Source organism: Schistocerca nitens, chromosome 2, assembly GCF_023898315.1.
Source record: "Schistocerca nitens isolate TAMUIC-IGC-003100 chromosome 2, iqSchNite1.1, whole genome shotgun sequence".
Classification (NCBI taxonomy): Eukaryota; Metazoa; Arthropoda; class Insecta; order Orthoptera; family Acrididae; genus Schistocerca; species Schistocerca nitens.
Genome location: NC_064615.1, coordinates 104,556,687 through 104,580,171, shown reverse-complemented (window position 1 = coordinate 104,580,171; position 23,485 = coordinate 104,556,687). Strand labels below are relative to the sequence as shown.

The following is a 23,485-nucleotide window of genomic DNA, read 5'->3' as shown; positions in this document are numbered from 1 at the left end:
TCAGAGGGAAGCCGTTGATTTCTCTGACATTCGATCATTGAAAACTGGTAGTAAGGCGGAAAGCAACCGAGGACGACGTCACTTCCTTTTGATGAGCTGCTTTCAGGGACAGAACAAGGCAGCAGACTCTGAGTGCAGTCACGGGAGCTGACGGTTCCTCGCGCGTGCCTTCCGCCAGGTCTGTGGTGGCGGCCGTTTCGCCAGCGGTGGTGGTCCCCTGCCTCTTCAGGCTGCGAGTGAAGGGCTACGGCGTGGCCAAGGGCATCCCCACGCTCATCATCGCCATCTCCGGAATAGACGACGCCGCGTCCGTGGCAGTCTTCGGGGTCGTGCTCAGCGTCATGTTTTCCCAAGGTAAGCAACTGCATGTAAAACAAGGTCAAATAAGGGGCAGCCGGTATTAGGCGAAATAAGGAACCAGTTTTTCGAAAGGTAACAGTCTTCATAGAGTACGCAGTCGACTGATGACTTACTTGTAAACCTCGGCATTACAAGTTCGTACAACTGAGCGATCTTCAAATTTTTTACTTTCTGGTACACTTAATATACCACTTTTACTCCATTGCATCCCGCACATTGAAGTATGCAGCTGAGGAGTTAGGTTGGCTCAAAAATAAAAGGTGAATCCGAACTCCACTGACAAAATTTCAGATGTTCTTCAACTATAATTTCTGAGTATTTTGGTAAATGGAGCCCGTGGTCTCCGGTGGCTCTTCAGTCGTAATTCGGTTTGTTGCCTTAACCACCTCGTTTCGGTGGAAAAGTTTGTAATAGGCAATGACCAAAGCGTACAACATGAAATTCAGATTAATGCAACACACCCTCAGACGAAACATGGACACCGTGATGTGGATTATTTAGGCGCTGTGGGGCCAGCTCAGCATAGTGCCGTTGTAAAGCTCTTCCATTACATTCAATGAATCCACACACGAGGTGTGTATCGGCCAACTCTTCGTTAGCAAACCTACCTATGATGATGATGAAGTCCCATACTCCTTGACAGAGCGTAGGGGACGATGCGGGAGATCCGCACTGCTGTACTAGGCAAAGTCCTAGCGGAGATGGTTTGCCATTGCCTTCCTCTGACCGTAATGGGGATAAATGATGATGATGAAGACGATACAACAACAACCAGTCATCTCGAGGCAGGTGAAAATCCTTGACCCCGCCGAGAATCGAGCCCGGGAACCCGTGCTTGGGAAGCGAGAACGCTACCGCGAGACCACGAGTTGCGGACAACCTGCCCATACTGTTTTGTTTCATCGTTAACGTACAAGTGACACTGGTGGAAAAACAAATTGTGACACAATCCAGCAATACTGTAGGGAAGCTTAGCTGCGAAGAATGAAGTGGCCATTGTTGTTAACCTGCCCATACTGTTTTGTTTCATCGTTAACGTACAAGTGACACTGGTGGAAAAACAAATTGTGACACAATCCAGCAATACTGTAGGGAAGCTTAGCTGCGAAGAATGAAGTGGCCATTGTTGTTAATAGCAAGTACAGTGAGTGAATGAAACGAGTTTGTTTCCAGTAAGACACGCAGCGCATACCACCGACATGCCTACTGTTCTGCAAATATTTTCAGTACAAAACCTATATAAAGATAAATAGAGGTAAGAAATGAAGAGAAATGGGATTAATCTGTAACAAACCAACGGAGACCATGGGTCCTTTGTATCACAATATTCAGAAATGTCTTTGAACGACTTTCGAAATTTGATCGGTGGAGCTCGAGTTCGCAATATATAACATTAAAACAATGGTCTATCTAACGCAACGAAGTGCGCAATTGATGTGACCACGTTAGTTCAAAAATGTACTAATAAATCGCACAGGTGATTTTGAATCCATGAACAGTTTATACAACAGATTTGTCATTGATACGATTAATGGGATGAATGAGCTTTTGCTCACTGCACAACTTCTGAAATCTGACCATTTCCTGTTCCACATTAGTTTTCGTACCAGATTCACTCTTTATTATAGCGACCACCAAAAGCTTAGCTCCACAAAAATAAAATACTGAAGATAAAATTAATGTTCATTGAATTCAACGGATACCGGTATTCATCTTCCAGTTATATCCAAATAACTTGAAGTTTCATCTACGAAGTTATGTCTTTAGCGTACTGTCGCAAAACAGTCAATAACATTTTCTTCTACAGAAGTTGGAGATTTTGATATAAATGAATCTCGAATCCTTACAAATTTCTCAATATTAGCTGCTTTAAAGTATTTTTCGATTTATTTCACGAGCTGAGATAGGTGACCTTCAAAAAGAGATTATGCATTACAAGACAAATTAACTGCGTTGGAGATTACAAACAGGTGCATTAAAGGAAAAAAGATCGACCCTATTTTCATTAATTTAATTTTGCTATAGTTGCAGTTGTTTCTGTCGGCTGAAATTTTCTCGGTTCATTTTAAAATGGTCAAGACTTCACAGGAACAGATTCAACGCACTTAGCTTTTCAAAGAAATCACACAAGTTTTCTAGTTTAACCAAAAAATCTGTTTCCATGAAGTGTTTGGAATCGTCAAGCTTTGTTCTTTAAGAAAGTGCACATTTCTTACACAACTATTCGTTGTTACGTTGATCAGAAGTGCATGCCACGTACTTTAAATATCCATTACTGTTGCAGGAAACGTTTAATAGTGGAATATTTTCGAGTGTAAACGTCTCAGCTGCCTTTAAACTCTTGTACGAATAGAAGGCTGACACATCAAGAAAATATTGAAATGTTAAAGGGCATATTTCGATAAAACTTTATCTCACACTGAGAAAACCGAGGCTAACAGCCGGCCGCTGTGGCCGAGCGGTTCTAGGCGCTTCAGTTCGGAACCACGCGGCTGCTGCGGTCTCATGTTCGAATCCTGCCTCGGGCATGGATGTGTGTGATGTCCTTAGGTTAGTTAGGTTTAAGTAGTTCTAAGTCTAGGGCACTGATGACCTCAGATGTTAAGTTCCATAGTGCTTAGAGCCATTTGAACCATTTGAGGCTAACAAACATCAGCATCAATTGAAAACGCACTAGTTCCATTAATTTCGTCAAATTAACTAGATTGTAATCGACTGCAAAAGCCAAACGTCCTCAAATTATCAGGCCATACAAAACCGTCATAAAGAAATAGCTTGTAGAAATTTACATCAAGTAACAAAATTTCTCGAGGGAAGTAAAGATATTAAAGTGATTCGTTAAAGCACTGTAGAAGATAAAATACAAGCTATGTCAGTCCATATCTATGGTTTGGGTTTAGATGCCTTTCAGACAGATAAAAAAAGTCCAACATGAAAAATGTAGTTCACCTGAGCAATAAGCGCAGTGTAACGTACCTCAGACTCCGATCGGTACGTCAGTTAACATTTTGACAGCGTAGCTAATGGGTCCGGAAACAGGGTGTCCATTCCAATGTAAACCTCGTAGAAGCGGGGTGTGTACACACCTTACCAACAAAACGACTGTTATCCCTCATATTAAAGATGTTCAAAAGTGTTTAATGACTTTAAATATTAGTGCACATGATAACGAAGCTGCAAATAGTTCGAAACGATAAAAAATGAGCCGGCCGCGGCGGCCGTGCGGTTCTAGCGCTGCAGTCCGGAACCGCGGGGCTGCTACGGTCGCAGGTTCGAATCCTGCCTCGGGCATGGATGTGTGTGATGTCCTTAGGTTAGTTAGGTTTAAGTAGTTCTAAGTTCTAGGGGACTGATGACCTAAGTTGTTAAGTCCCATAGTCCTCAGAGCCATTTTTTTGATAAAAAATGTTTTAGCAAAGAAACTGAATGATGTAGTATTACGGCTGCCATTAATAACAAAATATTTCTTTTATGCAGCAAAATTAAAATTCCACACTAAAGTGCACTTTGTTGACGAAACTGCGAAAACACGTGTTGTGAAACAACTATACGGTACTTACTGAAGAGACACCCGCACACAACTTTGTAATCGCGCCACTTCAAATTAACACTTATGCGCACATTTCGTGAAGGGATCTGACATGAAAAGTGATTTGGAGGTGCTTAGCGATTAATAGTTTACACTGCAGTGACAGAAGTCCTGAGACAGCGATGTGCACCTATACAGATGGCGGTAGTGTCGCGAAGACGAGGTATAAAAGGGCAGGTGCATTGGCGGAGCTGTCATTTGTACACAGGTGATTGTTGTGAAACGAATTCCGACGTCACTATGGCCATACAACACGAATTAACAAACTTTGAACGTGGAATGGTAGCTGGAGCTGTAGGTATGGGACGTTCCATTGCAGAAATCGTTAGGGAATTCAATATTACGAGATCCACAGCGTCAGGAATGAGCCGAGAACACCTCTCACCTCGGACTACACGGTGGTAGACGGCCTTCACTTAACAATAGAGAGCAGCGGCTTTTACGTGGAGTTGTCAGCGTTAACAGACACGCACCACTGTGTGAAGTAATCTTAGAAAACAATGTGGGACGAACGACTAACGTATCCGTTAGGACAGAGCGACGAAATTCGGCGTTAACGGGCTATGTCATCAGACGACCGACGTGAGCGTCGTTGTTAACAGCACTTCACCCGTAGGCTCGTTACCATACCGGGCGGACCCTAGGCGACTGGAAAACCGTGGTCTGGTCAGATGAATCCCGATTCCAGTTGGTAAGGGCGGAACTAACACTGGTAGCAGTTACTTCTGTAAAATATCTGGGAGTATGCGTGCGGAACGATTTGAAGTGGAATGATCATATAAAATTAATTGTTGGTAAGGCGGGTGCCAGGTTGAAATTCATTGGGAGAGTGCTTAGAAAATGTAGTCCATCAACAAAGGAGGTGGCTTACAAAACACTCGTTCGACCTATACTTGAGTATTGCTCATCAGTGTGGGATCCGTACCAGATCGGGTTGACGGAGGAGATAGAGAAGATCCAAAGAAGAGCGGCGCGTTTCGTCACAGGGTTATTTGGTAACCGTGATAGCGTTACGGAGATGTTTAGCAAACTCAAGTGGCAGACTCTGGAAGAGAGGCGCTCTGCATCGCGGTGTAGCTTGCTCGCCAGGCTTCGAGAGGGTGCGTTTCTGGATGAGGTATCGAGTATATTGCTTCCCCCTACTTATAACTCCCGAGGAGATCACGAATGTAAAATTAGAGAGATTAGAGCGCGCACGGAGGCTTTCAGACAGTCGTTCTTCCCGCGAACCATACGCGACTGGAACAGGAAAGGGAGGTAATGACAGTGGCACGTAAAGTGCCCTCCGCCACACACCGTTGGGTGGCTTGCGGAGTATGAATGTAGATGTAGATTCGATCCGGGCGTGTCAGGGACTAACTGGCCTTACAGTTGTATTAATACTTCAGTGACAGATCTGAATGGCTCCAGTCTACTAATCCGCTAAGTGCTCATGACATCTTACACAATGAACGATGAAATGGCTTTAAAATAGCCACGGTCAGATTTGCAATTGACTGGTAGCCTGTACATCTGAAAGACTTACATGCTATGCAGAAATCGTGGTATCTCCTCGAGGTGTGTGGGGTGCGTACTGTAAGACCTTCAGTACACACACCATCAGATTATTTGACTTGTCGCTCTAACGAAGTAGGCGAGTGTCAGCAATATGTCTCGTGATCTTATCGTGGCGTGTTTATCTTCTGCCGTTAGGTCAGACGATAGAAATGCCACTTGCACGCTTAGAATAGCAGATTGACGGTGACCAACTTTAAACAGAACTTAATTAATTTTCACACACATTTATTAAAAATAATAAAAAGCACAAAAATTACTTAACTTGGTTCTGGATGCCATTTACAATTGACCATCTGAAGTTCCTTTGGTAATGGTACGTTAATCTTATTCTCACATATATCTCTGACACTTGCCAAAAGTGTCTATACATTTATCTTCATGGCTATGTACAGGAATATGGTAATCTCATTAGGCGCAGACTGAAACTTGACTATAGACTGGTACAGACAAATGTAGAACTAGTACAGACTAATGTAGACTGGCACAGACTGGTGCAGACAAATGCAGACTGACTAATCGGAGGTCTGTACACATGTTATAATACCTTGCGCGTTCATGTATCACTGCGCGAGTGTAATCCGCGAGGAGAAAAGGTTCGACGTTAGCAGCAATCTCATTGGCTGCGTTACATATTAATACGCGGATCGGCGGAAGCAGAATTTGGTCCGTCTCTAAGACAGTGCCATCTCGTAGTGCGGAGACGGACGAGCGCTGCGCCTGTGCCGTTGTGCTTAGTGGGGCGCGCTCTAGTGGGAAAGTTGTGTACGCGCTGACTACGCGGAACCACAGGGTGTTTCAAAAATGACCAGTATATTTGAAACGGCAATAAAAATTAAACGAGCAGCGATAGAAATACACCGTTTGTTGCAATATGCTTGGGACAACAGTACATTTTCAGCCACACAAACTTTCGAAATTACAGTAGTTACAATTTTCAACACCAGATGGCGCTGCGGTCTGGGAAACTCTATAGTACGATATTTTCCACATATCCACCATGCGTAGCAATAATATGGCGTAGTCTCTGAATGAAATTACCCGAAACCTTTGACAACGTGTCTGGCGGAATGGCTTCACATGCAGATGAGATGTACTGCTTCAGCTGTTCAATTGTTTCTGGATTCTGGCGGTACACCTGGTCTTTCAAGTGTCCCCACAGAAAGAAGTCACGGGGGTTCATGTCTGGCGAATAGGGAGGCCAATCCACGCCGCCTCCTGTATGTTTCGGATAGCCCAAAGCAATCACACGATCATCGAAATATTCATTCAGGAAATTAAAGACGTCGGCCGTGCGATGTGGCCGGGCACCATCTTGCATAAACCACGAGGTGTTCGCAGTGTCGTCCAAGGCAGTTTGTACCGCCACAAATTCACGAAGAATGTCCAGATAGCGTGATGCAGTAATCGTTTCGGATCTGAAAAATGGGCCAATGATTCCTTTGGAAGAAATGGCGGCCCAGACCAGTACTTTTTGAGGATGCAGGGACGATGGGACTGCAACATGGGGCTTTTCGGTTCCCCATATGCGCCAGTTCTGTTTATTGACGAAGCCGTCCAGGTAAAAATAAGCTTCGTCAGTAAACCAAATGCTGCCCACATGCATATCGCCGTCATCAATCCTGTGCACTATATCGTTCGTGAATGTCTCTCGTGCAGCAATGGTAGCGGCGCTGAGGGGTTGCCGCGTTTGAATTTTGTATGGATAGAGGTGTAAACTCTGGCGCATGAGACGATACGTGGACGTTGGCGTCATTTGGACCGCAGCTGCAACACGGCGAACGGAAACCCGAGGCCGCTGTTGGATCACCTGCTGCACTAGCTGCGCGTTGCCCTCTGTGGTTGCCATACGCGGTCGCCCTACCTTTCCAGCACGTTCATCCGTCACGTTCCCAGTCCGTTGAAATTTTTCAAACAGATCCTTTATTGTATCGCTTTTCGGTCCTTTGGTTACATTAAACCTCCGTTGAAAACTTCGTCTTGTTGCAACAACACTGTGTTCTAGGCGGTGGAATTCCAACACCAGAAAAATCCTCTGTTCTAAGGAATAAACCATGTTGTCTACAGCACACTTGCACGTTGTGAACAGCACACGCTTACAGCAGAAAGACGACGTACAGAATGGCGCACCCACAGACTGCGTTGTCTTCTATATCTTTCACATCACTTGCAGCGCCATCTGTTGTTGAAAATTGTAACTACTGTAATTTCGAAAGTTTGTCCGCCTGAAAATGTACTGTTGTCCCAAGCATATTGCAACAAACGGTGTATTTCTATCGCTGCTCGTTTAGTTTTTATTGCCGTTTCAAATATACCGGTCATTTTTGAAACACCCTGTATGTACACAACAAGGTGACTTCTGTATTTCGCCGAATGTGGTCATGCGGCTGGAAAACATGCAATTCACTTTTGGGAGGGATGCGTCACAAATCCCTATTGACCATTTTATTTATTTTATCTACGTCACATCAGATGACATCGTTAACTTGAGCTTTCAAGCAATAAAAGGCCTCTAATCATTCAGATTTTTCGTCGAAACTGATGGTTTGCCAGTTTTCAGATTTACACTCGAGTTGTCATTCAAGGAAATGTCGGGACTGCTTCTGTTAGTCATCCCTGTTGAGATGAAACTACACTTCTCTTCTCATGTGCTCTGTGCCCACAATTTAACATTTTAATCCGTAAAACCTACTATCTACACAAGAATTGAATGACTGGTAAAAGTCGACCAGAGGAGAAAATCATTTGAGTTCGAGAGAAATTTAGAAACATGGGAGGCTGTAGCGACCCTGCGACTTATCATAGAAGAAAGCTTGAAGAAATACAAAACTAGCACGTACAGCTTTTGTAAACTTAGAAAATACTTTTGACCATTCTGATTGAAAAACACTCTTAGAACTCTGAAAGTATCAGGGATAAAATACAGAGAGCGAAAGTTTACCTAAACCTTGTACAGAAACCAGACAGCAGTAATAAGAATCAAAGAACATGGTAGGGAAGCAGCAATGGAAACTAAGGCAGAGTTGAGGACTGTGTCCCAAGTTACTCAATTTGTGCATTGACAAAGCAGTAAAGGAAATTAAGTAGAAATTTGGAAAGGGGTTAGAAATTCAAGCAAAATAAATATAAACACTGAGGTTTGCCGATGACATTGTGCTCGTGTCAGACACGTCAAATGATTTGAAAGAGTATTTGAACGGAATGGATAGTGACTGAAAATAGCTTATAAGACGAATATCAAGAAAAATAAAGCAAGGGTAATGGACAGCATACACATGAAATCAGACGATGATGAGGGAATTAGATTCCGAAATGAAACATTATAAGTAAAAGACGAGTTTTCCTATTTGGGCAGCAAAATAACTGAATGTGTCACAAGCAAAGAAGATATAAAATTCAGCCTGTTACTAACAAGAAAAGCTTTTCTGAAAATTCGGTAATGTTAACATCTAACGTAAATGTTAAGAAGTCTCTTCTGAAAGACTTGTACGGAATGTAACCTTGTATGGAAGTGAAATCAAAAAGGGCGTAGAAGCTTTTGCACTCTACAAAGCTGAATTTTAGTTAGGTGGTTCGAATGATCAATAAAGAGGTCCCGAGTCGGGTCCAAGAGAAAAGATATTTGTGACATTAGTTGACTAAAAGAAGGTATAGGTTGATTGTATCCATCTTGAGTTATCATGGAATAATTAATTTATGGAAATAATTAATTTATGGAAATAACGGAAAACCGAGACCTGGATATCCGAGTGGGGATTTGAAGCATCATCTTCTCGAATACGAGTCCAGTGCTTTCTCAGTGGGCCACCTCGGTCAGTTGTATTTCTGGCTGTTTACTCTTACCGGTGAACCTTACGTTCTTGAGAAAAAAAGCTTCTAGTAGCGACGCATTCTTTTCCTGGAAAAATTTCAACTCTCATACTTTTGTGTGAGCGACAGTTAATGGGAGGAGTGAGTGCAAGTGTTAGTGGCGGTGATAGAGGAAAAGAATTGCTGAGCCTCTTATTTCATGTACTGGCGCTGGCATCAAGGAAGAGATTCCATTCACTACAGAGAGTGCACAGCGACATTAACTGGCGGCTCACTTGCAGTCAAAAAGGCAAGGATGTGCGCATTGTGGTTTTTGTTATTGTGTGAGTGATACATATTGTGCATTTGTTATTCAACGTGTATCGTTGAATGAAAATGTTACACGGTAATTCACTGATCACAATTCGCCACATTTTCCATTTATTCACATGGTCGGTGTACATTCGCTAAAGATTAAATATTTTTATTTAAGTCCATTTTCCTACATCTGCTTCTATATCTACATACATACTCCGCAAGCCACCATACGGTGCGTGGCGGAGGGTACCTCGTACCACAACTAGCATCTTCTCTCCCTGTACCACTCCCAAACAGAACGAGGGAAAAATGACTGCCTATATGCCTCTGTACGAGCCCTAATCTCTCTTATCTTATCTTTGTGGTCTTACCGCGAAATGTAAGTTGGCGGCAGTAAAATTGTACTGCAGTCAGCCTCAAATGCTGGTTCTCTAAATTTCCTCAGTAGCGATTCACGAAAAGAACGCCTCCTTTCCTGTAGAGACTCCCACCCGAGTTCCTGAAGCATTCCCGCAACACTCGCGTGATGATCAAACCTACCAGTAACAAATCTAGCAGCCCACCTCTTAATTGCTTCTTTGTCCTTCCTCAATCCGACCTGATAGGGATCCCAAACGCTCGAGCAGTACTCAAGAATAGGTCGTATTAGTTTTTTTATAACCGGTCTCCTTTACAGATGAACCACATCTTCCCAAAATTCTACCAATGAACCGAAGACGACTATCCGCCTTCCCCACAACTGCCATTACATGCTTGTCCCACTTCATATCGCTCTGCAATGTTACGTCCAAATATTTAATCGACGTGACTGTGTCAAACACTACACTACTAATGGAGTATTCAAACATTTCAGGATTCTTTTTCCTATTCATCTGCATTAATTTATATTTATCTATATTTAGAGTTAGCTGCCGTACTTAACACCAATCACAAATCCTGCCCAAGTCATCTTGTATCATCCTACAGTCACTCAACGACGACACCTTCCCGTACACCACAGCATCATCAGCAAACAGCCGCACATTGCTATCCACCCTGTCCAAAAGATCATTTATGTACATAGAAAACAACAGCGGACCTACCACACTTCCCTGGGGCACTCGAGATGATACCCTCACCTCCGATGGACACTCACCATCGAGGACAACGTACTGGGTTCTATTCTCAAAGAAGTCCTAATGGACAGTCCTAATGGGGGAAGACTTACCACACCAGTTATTAACTGTGACTTGGATGTTTTTTTCCTTCAGTTTTTACTTGCCATAGCACATTCCTGTTGTAGGTCTATGTACGATTCCTGTTGCTTTCTTTGGCGTCATTATAAATTTTTTCTTCTTAATCTCACTTACTGTATTTCTTTGTTTCTGTCACGAAAATCTCAGGAAGAAGTTAAGGAATAAAATTTAATCTAATCATGAGAAGCAAATTTCTTGTCTTCTTGCGATTGCATTATCAATCTCCTTTATGAGGCAGACTTAATGTCTGTGCACAGATTCAGCAACTTTTGGACGTTACAATAGGTTATTTATTTCAGTCAGTGTTGGGATTTAAAAAAGTTGATTATATGTTTCGGTCGTTATCGGGCATCTTCAGAGCTATAAAAAAAGGGGGACAAAAATTACAAACATAAAGAACCAAGCTGTCCTGTTTAATAAAATAAAGCCAATAGCGTGAAGCGTTATGTAAACATATTTTTAATGTTTTTATTTCGTATTTTTCTGAATTGTTTTTTGAATCTTTTTGTCACCTTTCCTGCATAAAAGTGCCTACATTTAACATATACTAGCGAAAGGCAACTTCATGTGCATACTATTACTTTTTCCCTTCCCGGCCCCAACTTAGCATCTACGCTCCACCGTGTTGCCTAGACACGCTGTATAGGGTGTATCAAAAAGGATGGCACAAACTTACACGGCTGAAAGTATACGAAAATAGAAGCACAAATGTAAAGTAAACATGGGCTCTAAATGATGTGTTGGCAGAAGAGCCAACACCGTGTTGCTAGAGGAGGCCAAAATGCACGCGTTTAAGCTCACGCAGACTGGCGTGAGGTCTGGAACAGTTAAAGGATTTGAGTCTAGTAAATAAAGTACGTAGTTGCTTGAATACTTAACTTTAATCCATAATTGGAGAACATCGCTCTTGTTGATACATTAATTACAATCTCAATATAAACTGGTAATGGCGCCTTGCTAGGTCGTAGAAAATGACGTAGCTGAAGGCTATGCTAACTATCGTCTCGGCAAATGAGAGCGTATTTGTCAGTGATCCATCTCTGGCAAAGTCGGTTGTACAACTGGGGCGAGTGCTAGGACGTCTCTGTAGACCTGCCGTGTGGTGGCGCTCGTTCTGCAATCACTGACAGTGGCGACACGCGGGTCCGACGTATACTACCGGACCGCGGCCGATTTAAAGGCTACCACCTAGCAAGTGTGGTGTCTGGCGGTGACACACACTAAAACGCGTACCTCAAGAGCTATGAGATATTCTTGATTTTCAATACTGTGAAACAAATCTCTTCTAATGCAAGCGCTTTGCTTTCCATATTTTGGGAAGTGGTAGTATGGACCAAAACAAGAAAAAATGTCCAGTAAGCACGTGCTCTAAAATGCATACCTTAAAAGATATGAGCACTTGTTCATTAGAAGAGTTGTGTTACAAAGTACCGAAGATGAACAGGTGCTCATAGCTGTTAAGGTATGCGTTTTAGAGCCCATATTTACTTGACATCTGTGCTTATAGTATCGTGTACTTTCAGCCGTGCAAGTATGCGCCATCCTTTTTGATACACCCTGTATAGGTATCTTTCTGAATGCTAACCTCAGGTATTTTTATGTGATGCAGCTACATATGGCGACGAAGTTGGTGCGTTATACTACAACATAGCTGGAAAGGTACGTTTATGTGTATACATGTAAACGCTCCAAACGATTGGATAAGCAATCAAATAACGGACAAGAAACACTGCGCGAAATAATCTCACAAATCGAAGTGGTACGTACGACGACCGTATCTGTTAGGACAAAGCGGCGAAATTTGGCGTTTATGGACTATGGCAGAAAACGACAGACGCGAGTGCCTTTGCTATCAGTTCGATATCGCCTGCAGCGCCTGTCGTGAGTTCGTGACCATACCGGTTGGACCCTAGACGACTGGAAAACCGTGGCGTGACGAGTCTCGGTTTCAGTTGTCAAGAGTTGATGTTAGGGTTCAACTTCGGCGCAAACCCCACGAAACCATGAACCCAAGTTGTGAACAAGGCACTGGGCAAGCTGGTGGTGTCTTCACAATGCTGTGGACTGTGTTTACGTGAAATGCGCTGTGTCCTCTGGTCCAACTGAGCCGATCATTGACTGGACATGGTTATCCTTGGACTTCATATTCACAAATAATGACAGAATTTTTATGAATTACAATGTGCCGCGTCACTAGGCCACAACAGTTCGCGATTGGTTTGAGAACATTCTTGGTAATTCGAGAAAATGGTTTGGCCATCCAGATCGGCCAACATGAGTCCTATCGAAGATTTTTCGGACGTAGTCGAGAGGTTAGTTCGTGCACAAAATCCTGCACAGGCAACACTTTCGCTGTTATGGACGGCTATAGAGGCAGCATGTCTCAGTACTTCTATAGGGGATTTCCAACGACTTGTTGAGTTCATACCACGTCGAGTTGCTGTGCCACGGCGGACAAAAGAAGGTCCGACACCATATTCAGAGATATTCCATGACATTTGTCGCCACAGTGTAATATCAGTCATAAATTTCACTACCCGATTTGCTCAAGATGATAGTATTGTTATATGTTACGATGTCATACAACCAGCAGCAGTTGAAATAACGCATGTCGTTGTTGTTGTTGTTGTGATCTTCAGTCCTGAGACTGGTTAGATGCAGCTCTCCATGCTACTCTATCCTGTGCAAGCTTCTTCATCTCCCAGTACCTACTGCAACCTACATCCTTATGAATCTGCTTAGTGTATTCATCTCTCGGTCTCCCTCTACGATTTTTACCCTCCACGCTGCCCTCCAATACTAAATTGGTGATCCCTTGATGCCTCAAAACATGTCCTACCAACCGATCCCTTCTTCTAGTCAAGTTGTGCCACAAACTTCTCTTCTCCCCAATCCTATTCAATACCTCCTCATTAGTTACGTGATCTACCCACCTTATCTTCAGCATTCTTCTGTAGCACCACATTTCGAAAGCTTCTATTCTCTTTTTGTCCACACTAGTTATCGTCCATGTTTCACTTCCATACATGGCTACACTCCATACAAATACTTTCAGAAACGACTTCCTGACACTTAAATCTATACTCGATGTTAACAAATTTCTCTTCTTCAGAAACGATTTCCTTGCCATTGCCAGTCTACATTTTATATCCTCTCTACTTCGACCATCATCAGTTATTTTACTCCCTTTAGGTAGGAGCGAAACTCCTTTACTACTTTAAGTGTCTCATTTCCTAATCTAATTCCCTCAGCATCACCCGATTTAATTTGACTACATTCCATTATCCTCGTTTTGCTTTTGTTGATGTTCATCTTATATCCTCCTTTCAAGACACTGTCCATTCCGTTCAACTGCTCTTCCAAGTCCTTTGCTGTCTCTGACAGAATTACAATGTCATCGGCGAACCTCAAAGTTTTTACTTCTTCTCCATTAATTTTAATGCCTACTCCGAATTTTTCTTTTGTTTCCTTTACTGCTTGCTCAATATACACATTGAATAACATCGGGGAGAGGCTACAACCCTGTCTCACTCCTTTCCCAACCACTGCTTCCATTTCATGCCCCTCGACTCTTACAACTGCCATCTGGTTTCTGTACAAATTGTAAATAGCCTTTCGCTCCCTATATTTTACCCCTGCCACCTTCAGAATTTGAAAGAGAGTATTCCAGTTAACATTGTTAAAAGCTTTCTCTAAGTCTACATATGCTAGAAACGTAGGTTTGCCTTTTCTTAATCTTTCTTCTAAGATAAGTCGTAAGGTTAGTATTGCCTCACGTGTTCCAACATTTCTACGGAATCCAAACTGATCTTCCCCGAGGTCCGCTTCTACCTGTTTTTCCATTCCTCTGTAAAGAATTCGCGTTACTATTTTGCAGCTGTGACTTATTAAACTGATAGTTCGGGAATTTTCACATCTGTCAACACCTGCTTTCTTTGGGATTGGAATTATTATATTCTTCTTGAAGTCTGAGGGTATTTCGCCTGTCTCATACATCTTGCTCACCAGATGGTAGAGTTTTGTCATGACTGGCTCTCCCAAGGCCATCAGTAGTTCTAATGGAATGTTGTCTACTCCCGGGGCCTTGTTTCGACTCAGGTCTTTCAGTGCTCTGTCAAACTCTTCACGCACTATCTTATCTCCCATTTCATCTTCATATACCTCCTCTTCCATTTCCATAATATTGTCCTGAAGTACATCGCCCATGTATAGACCTTCTATATACTCCTTCCACCTTTCTGCTTTCCCTTCTTTGCTTAGAACTGGGTTTCCATCTGAGCTCTTGATGTTCATGCAAGTGGTTCTCTTCTCTCCAAAGGTCTCTTTAATTTTCCTGTAGGCAGTATCTATCTTACCCCTAGTGAGACAAGCCTCTACATCCTTACATTTGTCCTCTAGCCATCCCTGCTTAGCCATTTTGCACTTCCTGTCGATTTCATTTTTGAGACGTTTGTATTCCTTTTTGCCCGCTTCATTTACTGCATTTTTATATTTTCTCCTTTCATCAATTAAATTCAATATTTCTTCTGTTACCCAAGGATTTCTATTAGCCCCCGTCTTTTTACCTACTTGATCCTCTGCTGCCTATACTATTTCATTCCTCAAAGCTACCCATTCTTCTTCTACTGTATTTCTTTCCCCCATTCCTGTCAATTGTTTCCTTATGCTCTCCCTGAAACTCTGTACAACCTCTGGTTCTTTCAGTTTATCCAGGTCCCATCTCCTTAAATTCCCACCTTTTTGCAGTTTCTTCAGTTTCAATCTGCAGATCATAACCAATAGATTGTGGTCAGAATCCACATCTGCCCCGGGAAATGTCTTACAATTTAAAACCTGGTTCCTAAATCTCTGTCTTACCATTATATAATCTATCTGATACCTTTTAGTCCCCCCCATGAACCATGGACCTTGCCGTTGGTGGGGAGGCTTGCGTGCCTCAGCGATACAGATGGCCGTACCGTAGGTGCAACCACAACGGAGGGGTATCTGTTGAGAGGCCAGACAAACATGTGGTTCCTGAAGAGGGGCAGCAGCCTTTTCAGTAGTTGCAGGGGCAACAGTCTGGATGATTGACTGATCTGGCCTTGTAACATTAACCAAAACGGCCTTGCTGTGCTGGTACTGCGAACGGCTGAAAGCAAGGGGAAACTACAGCCGTAATTTTTCCCGAGGACATGCAGCTCTACTGTATGATTAAATGATGATGGCGTCCTCTTGGGTAAAATATTCCGGAGGTAAAATAGTCCCCCATTCGGATCTCCGGGCGGGAACTACTCAAGAGGACGTCGTTATCAGGAGAAAGAAAACTGGCGTTTTACGGATCGGAGCGTGGAATGTCAGATCCCTTAATCGGGCAGGTAGGTTAGAAAATTTAAAAAGGGAAATGGATAGGTTAAAGTTAGATATAGTGGGAATTAGTGAAGTTCGGTGGCAGGAGGAACAAGACTTTTGGTCAGGTGATTACAGGGTTATAAATACAAAATCAAATAGGGGTAATGCAGGAGTAGGTTTAATAATGAATAAAAAAATAGGAGTGCGGGTTAGCTACTACAAACAGCATAGTGAACGCATTATTGTGGCCAAGATAGACACAAAGCCCATGCCTACTACAGTAGTACAAGTATATATGCCAACTAGCTCTGCAGATGATGAAGAAATAGATGAAATGTATGACGAGATAAAAGAAATTATTCAGGTAGTGAAGGGAGACGAAAATTTAATAGTCATGGGTGACTGGAATTCGTCAGTAGGAAAAGGGAGAGAAGGAAACATAGTAGGTGAATATGGATTGGGGGGAAGGAATGAAAGAGGAAGCCGCCTTGTAGAATTTTGCACAGAGCATAACTTAATCATAGCTAACACTTGGTTCAAGAATCATGAAAGGAGGCTGTATACATGGAAGAAGCCAGGAGATACTGACAGGTTTCAGATAGATTATATAATGGTAAGACAGAGATTTAGGAACCAGGTTTTAAATTGTAAGACATTTCCTGGGGCAGATGTGGATTCTGACCACAATCTATTGGTTATGAACTGCAGATTGAAACTGAAGAAACTGCAAAAAGGTGGGAATTTAAGGAGATGGGACCTGGATAAACTGAAAGAACCAGAGGTTGTAGAGAGTTTCAGGGAGAGCATAAGGGAACAATTGACAGGAATGGGGGAAAGAAATACAGTAGAAGAAGAATGGGTAGCTCTGAGGGATGAAGTGGTGAAGGCAGCAGACGATCAAGTAGGTAAAAAGACGAGGGCTAATAGAAATCCTTGGGTAACAGAAGAAATATTGAATTTAATTGATGAAAGGAGAAAATATAGAAATGCAGTAAATGAAGCAGGCAAAAAGGAATACAAACGTCTCAAAAATGAGATCGACAGGAAGTGCAAAATGGCTAAGCAGGGATGGCTAGAGGACAAATGTAAGGATGTAGAGGCTTGTCTCACTAGGGGTAAGATAGATACTGCCTACAGGAAAATTAAAGAGACCTTTGGAGAGAAGAGAACCACTTGTATGAATATCAAGAGCTCAGATGGAAACCCAGTTCTAAGCAAAGAAGGGAAGGTAGAAAGGTGGAAGGAGTATATAGAGGGTTTATACAAGGGAGATGTTCTTGAGGACAATATTATGGAAATGGAAAAGGATGTAGATGAAGATGAAATGGGAGATAAGATACTGCGTGAAGAGTTTGACAGAGCACTGAAAGACCTGAGTCGAAACAAGGCCCCGGGAGTAGACAACATTCCACTAGAACTACTGATGGCCTCGGGAGAGCCAGTCATGACAAAACTCTACCATCTGGTGAGCACGATGTATGAGACGGGCGAAATACCCTCAGACTTCAAGAAGAATATAATAATTCCAATCCCAAAGAAAGCAGGTGTTGACAGATGTGAAAATTACCGAACTATCAGTTTAATAAGTCACAGCTGCAAAATACTAACACGAATTCTTTACAGACGAATGGAAAAACTGGTAGAAGCTGACCTCGGGGAAGATCAGTTTGGATTCCGTAGGAATGTTGGAACACGTGAGGCAATACTGACCTTACGACTTATCTTGGAAGAAAGATTAAGAAAAGGCAAACCTACGTTTCTAGCATTTGTAGACTTAGAGAAAGCTTTTGACAATGTTGACTGGAATACTCTCTTTCAAATTCTGAAGGTGGCAGGGGTAAAATACAGGGAGCGAAAGGCTATTTACAATTTGTACAGAAACCAGATGGCAGTTATAAGAGTCGAGGGGCATGAAAGGGAAGCAGTGGTTGGGAAAGGAGTGAGACAGGGTTGTAGCCTCTCCCCGATGTTATTCAATCTGTATATTGAGCAAGCAGTAAAGGAAACAAAAGAAAAATTCGGAGTAGGTATTAAAATTCATGGAGAAGAAGTAAAAACTTTGAGGTTCGCCGATGACATTGTAATTCTGTCAGAGACAGCAAAGGACTTGGAAGAGCAGTTGAATGGAATGGACAGTGTCTTGAAAGGAGGATATAAGATGAACATCAACAAAAGCAAAACGAGGATAATGGAATGTAGTCAAATTAAGTCGGGTGATGCTGAGGGAATTAGATTAGGAAATGAGACACTTAAAGTAGTAAAGGAGTTTCGCTCCTACCTAAAGGGAGTAAAATAACTGATGATGGTCGAAGTAGAGAGGATATAAAATGTAGACTGGCAATGGCAAGGAAATCGTTTCTGAAGAAGAGAAATTTGTTAACATCGAGTATAGATTTAAGTGTCAGGAAGTCGTTTCTGAAAGTATTTGTATGGAGTGTAGCCATGTATGGAAGTGAGACATGGACGATAACTAGTTTGGACAAGAAGAGAATAGAAGCTTTCGAAATGTGGTGCTACAGAAGAATGCTGAAGATAAGGTGGGTAGATCACGTAACTAATGAGGAGGTATTGAATAGGATTGGAGAGAAGAGAAGTTTGTGGCACAACTTGACTAGAAGAAGGGATCGGTTGGTAGGACATGTTTTGAGGCATCAAGGGATCACAAATTTAGCATTGGAGGGCAGCGTGGAGGGTAAAAATCGTAGAGGGAGACCAAGAGATCAATACACTAAGCAGATTCAGAAGGATGTAGGTTGCAGTAGGTACTGGGAGATGAAGAAGCTTGCACAGGATAGAGTAGCATGGAGAGCTGCATCAAACCAGTCTCAGGACTGAAGACCACAACAACAACAACCTTTTAGTATCTCCAGGATTCTTCCAGGTATACAACCTTCTTTTATGATTCTTGAACCAAGTGTTAGCTATGATTAGGTTATGCTCTGTGCAAAATTCTACAAGGCGGCTTCCTTTTTCATTTCTTCCCCCCAATCCATATTCACCTACTATGTTTCCTTCTCTCCCTTTTCCTACTGACGAATTCCAGTCACCCATGACTATTAAATTTTCTTCTCCCTTCACTACGTGAATAATTTCTTTTATCTCGTCATACATTTCATCAATTTCTTCATCATCTGCAGAGCTAGTTGGCATATAAACTTGTACTACTGTAGTAGGCATGGGCTTTGTGTCTATCTTGGCCACAATAATGCGTTCACTATGCTGTTTGTAGTAGCTAACCCGCACTCCTATTTTTTTATTCATTATGAAACCGACTCCTGCATTACCCATATTTGATTTTGTATTTATAACCCTGTATTCACCTGACCAAAAGTCTTGTTCCTCCTGCCACCGAACTTCACTAATTCCCACTATATCTAACTTTAACCTATCCATTTCCCTTTTTAAATTTTCTAACCTACCTGCCTGATTAAGGGATCTGACATTCCACGCTCCGATCCGTAGAACGACGTCCTCTTGAGTAGTCCCCGCCCGGAGATCCGAATGGGGTACTATTTTACCTCCGGAATATTTTACCCAAGAGGACGCCATCATCATTTAATCATACAGTAAAGCTGCATGTCCTCGGGAAAAATTACGGCTGTAGTTTCCCCTTGCTTTCAGCCGTTCGCAGTACCAGCACAGCAAGGCCGTTTTGGTTAATGTTACAAGGCCAGATCAGTCAATCATCCAGGCTGTTGCCCCTGCAACTACTGAAAAGGCTGCTGCCCCTCTTCAGGAACCACACGTTTGTCTGGCCTCTCAACAGATACCCCTCCGTTGTGGTTGCACCTACGGTACGGCCATCTGTATCGCTGAGGCACGCAAGCCTCCCCACCAACGGCAAGGTCCGTGGTTCATGGGGGGAAATAACGCATGTCCTGTGGTAAATAGATCGTCAGGTCACGATGAACAGTTAGGCACATTACGTAACTTGGCTCAATTGCACAGTTCAAAAATACACAAAGAATACAATGAGACTGAGGCATACTTTAATTGGCATTTTGTCTAGTCACCACTAATAACATAGATTCCCAAATGTACACCTCCCTTAGATATACTTACCTTGTAGTCGTTTGTTGCCCAGAGTTGCAGGTCAACGTCTTCATGCGTATGTTTCACCTGCTCTTTTAGTTTTTTAAATAACAAATAAATATTTAAAAATAATCTTCGTTTATTATTATTATGTTCGTGAACAACATGACACCGACGCACTGAACGAAAGAACTATGTGGCTGCCTCAGTGAGTCTGTGTTGTCGCCGTCACCCTAGATAAAAACAATGCAGCGCTGTCTTGGAAATATATGCCCATCTGTCGTCTGCTGAGTCACTCACCACCAGAACCGCTCACCCATGCGCTACTCGAAAATAAAGAAAAAACTTCAGTTGAGTCTGCTGCTTTTATTACAATGGCTACTGGTGTGACTCCCAAGGCATCAGACAAGCCGTACGTCAGAATTACGTCGTGTCTTGTGACTCAAATTAAGTTTTGGAAATTTGTGGTAAGGTCTTATGGGATCTAACTACTTAGGTGATCGGTCCCTAAGCCTACACATTACTTAATCTAACTTAAACTAACTTACGCTATGGACAACACACACACACCCATGCCCGAGGGAGGACTCGAACCTCCGACTGGGAGAGCCGCACGACCGTGACAAGGTGCCTAAGACCCCTGGCTACCCCGCGCGCCTCAAATTAAGTATCATGTAAGTTTAAGTTACGTTGATGCTAAAAACACAGATAGATCAGTGCATCCAAATGGCACTGGGAAACCCTCACAAAACGTAGGTTCTAGTCGCGTGCAATTTGTTTTATAATGATTTGACTGAACAGCGTTGAAAGGAATGGATATGGCAAAAGACATACAAAACCAGAAATCATTAGAAAAATGCCAAAATTAATATCTAAAGGAATACTATCATGGTGTGGATCAAACAATTCGATTTGAACATGGTCTTATAAAACTGCGATCACATTTCGTCTAGGCAAATTCTTATGTAAGCTATTGAAATGTTCTTATCGATCCCGTAACTAATAAATAATAAATAAAATGTCGTAGTTTAAGCGAAACAAGTTGTTACAAGCGAGATATTTTGACCTCCTGTTTCGATTCAAATGCATTAATTGCTTGAAACTTCCTGACAGATTAAAACTGTGTGCCCGACCGAGACTCGAACTCGGGACCTTTGCCTTTCGCGGGCAAGTGCTCTACCAACTGAGCTACCGAAGCACGACTCACGCCCGGTACTCACAGCTTTACTTCTGCCAGGTTCGCAGGAGAGCTTCTGTAAAGTTTGGAAGGTGGGAGACGAGATACTGGCAAAAGTAAATCTGTGAGTACCGGCTGTGAGTCGTGCTTCGGTAGCTCAGTTGGTAGAGCACTTGCCCGCGAAAGGCAAAGGTCCCGAGTTCGAGTCTCGGTCGGGCACACAGTTTTAATCTGTCAGGAAGTTTCAAATCAGCGCACACTCCGCTGCAGAGTGAAAATCTCATTCTGGAAACATCCCCCAGGCTGTGGCTAAGCCATGTCTCCGCAATATCCTTTCTTTCAGGAGTGCTAGTTCTGCAAAGTTCGCAGGAGAGCTTCTGTAAAGTTTGGAAGGTGGGAGACGAGATACTGGCAGAAGTAAAGCTGTGAGTACCGGGCGTGAGTCATGCTTCGGTAGCTCAGTTGGTAGAGCACTTGCCCGCGAAAGGCAAAGGTCCCGAGTTCGAGTCTCGGTCGGGCACACAGTTTGAATCTTTCAGGAAGTTTCAAATCAGCGCACACTCCGCTGCAGAGTGAAAATCTCATTCTGGCATTAATTGCTTGGTTAAGAGAATAACCATTTTTAATATATTCTTTCCATGATACTTGAAATATAACATGAAACCAGGACCAGGATTTAATTCTAGGTATTATGCAATAGAAAAATGAGAAGGCCATCATAAATTACAGCTATAAAAGCGGCAGTACTAAAATTGTTATTACACGGACAGTGATGAACGCGACTCGTAATAGAAAGGCTGAAGACAATGTCCCATCGAGCCCCTGTGGTGCACGGTCACCTCTCACTTTGTACTCTATGTCCCCTGAATCGCCGTAATAACCATGAGCAGAGGTCTGCACGCCACATTAAGCCGCGCTCACTTATTTTGTCATCCTCTCCAATCGTTTTGTAAGAAACCCTTTTTAGCACATCACAACACACTTTGCTCTTGCATGTCTCTGTGATAGAAATATACAAATATATGTTACGTATTATACAGAACGTGATCACAATTAACATACATAGTATTGGAACTATGTTTTCACATGCAGGGCTGTCAGAAACAGTCTGAAATGCTTGTTAGGATAGATTCTGCTGAGAAATAGTTGTTACGAAAAAAATTCGATAGGTGACACCGTTATTTAGAATTGAAGTTCGTCAATCAGGCCGCTGCGTACGCAGATACAAGCGGCCCGCCCGACACAATCAGTATCGATTGTTGATAGCGCTCGAGATTGATCAGCCTTTGGCTCGGGTTCGACCCTTACTGTCATATGTCCAATTTTTGTATCGCTCTTTTGTTTCGTATTAGGAAACTCAATCAAAAACACGTTCCATGACACCGTCTCTGGCGGGCCGCTTGAATTTGCCAGCGCGACGGCCTAATTGGCTAACTGCAATGTTAACTGACTCAGAAACGGCGCAATGTGTCGATTTTTTAACAGTTGTTTCTCAGTACACCCTACCCTGCAGCATCCTTTAAGGCTTTTCAGACTGCTTCTGACCACACTGTATACACTGCTCACCATTAAAACCACGCCATGAAGGCAGCATGTAGCTAACATCAAAGTGGCATGTTATGAAATACATGCTTCGACATGCTAGCCATTAGCGTTTCAGTGTAACCGCCTGAAGTGAGAAGGAGTACTGCAGTTTACATTCTATGTATGAGAAAGATTAATCTGAGAGTTTCTCATTCGTAAATCAGATTTGGATGTAAGTAGCCTGTGAGAAAATCATGTAAGGAAGAGAAACGACTACCAGCATAAGTTTGAATTTGGCTGTGGGAGGAAAGTAGCCTGTTTAGAATATTAAGATTTTGCTGACTGCGATGATCGCGATCCCACAACTGTTGTACAAATATGGAATCTATGGGCTCAGAACGGCCGTATTCAACGTTGTGCGGGGTCTCAACGGTCCCTTTTACGGCTAGTGCCGGAGAGGACAGACATATTGGTCGTACAGCTACGTCACACACATGGAGTCATGAAATGGGCCCGTCTGCAACAAGGCAGACGGAACAGATGACGCGACTGGAACACCATGGGATGTCAGCACGG

At 42.8% G+C, this 23,485-nt stretch overlaps 1 protein-coding gene across 1 annotated transcript in view; it reads left to right on the top strand.

Moving 5' to 3' along the window:
* Positions 1-23,485, top strand: part of LOC126234859 (sodium/hydrogen exchanger 9B2-like) — a 178,182-nt gene that overhangs the window by 69,358 nt on the left and 85,339 nt on the right. The window contains exon 6 of the mRNA XM_049943600.1: positions 179-354. Coding sequence (XP_049799557.1) covers positions 179-354 — 176 coding nt within the window. The remainder of the gene's footprint in view (positions 1-178; positions 355-23,485) is intronic.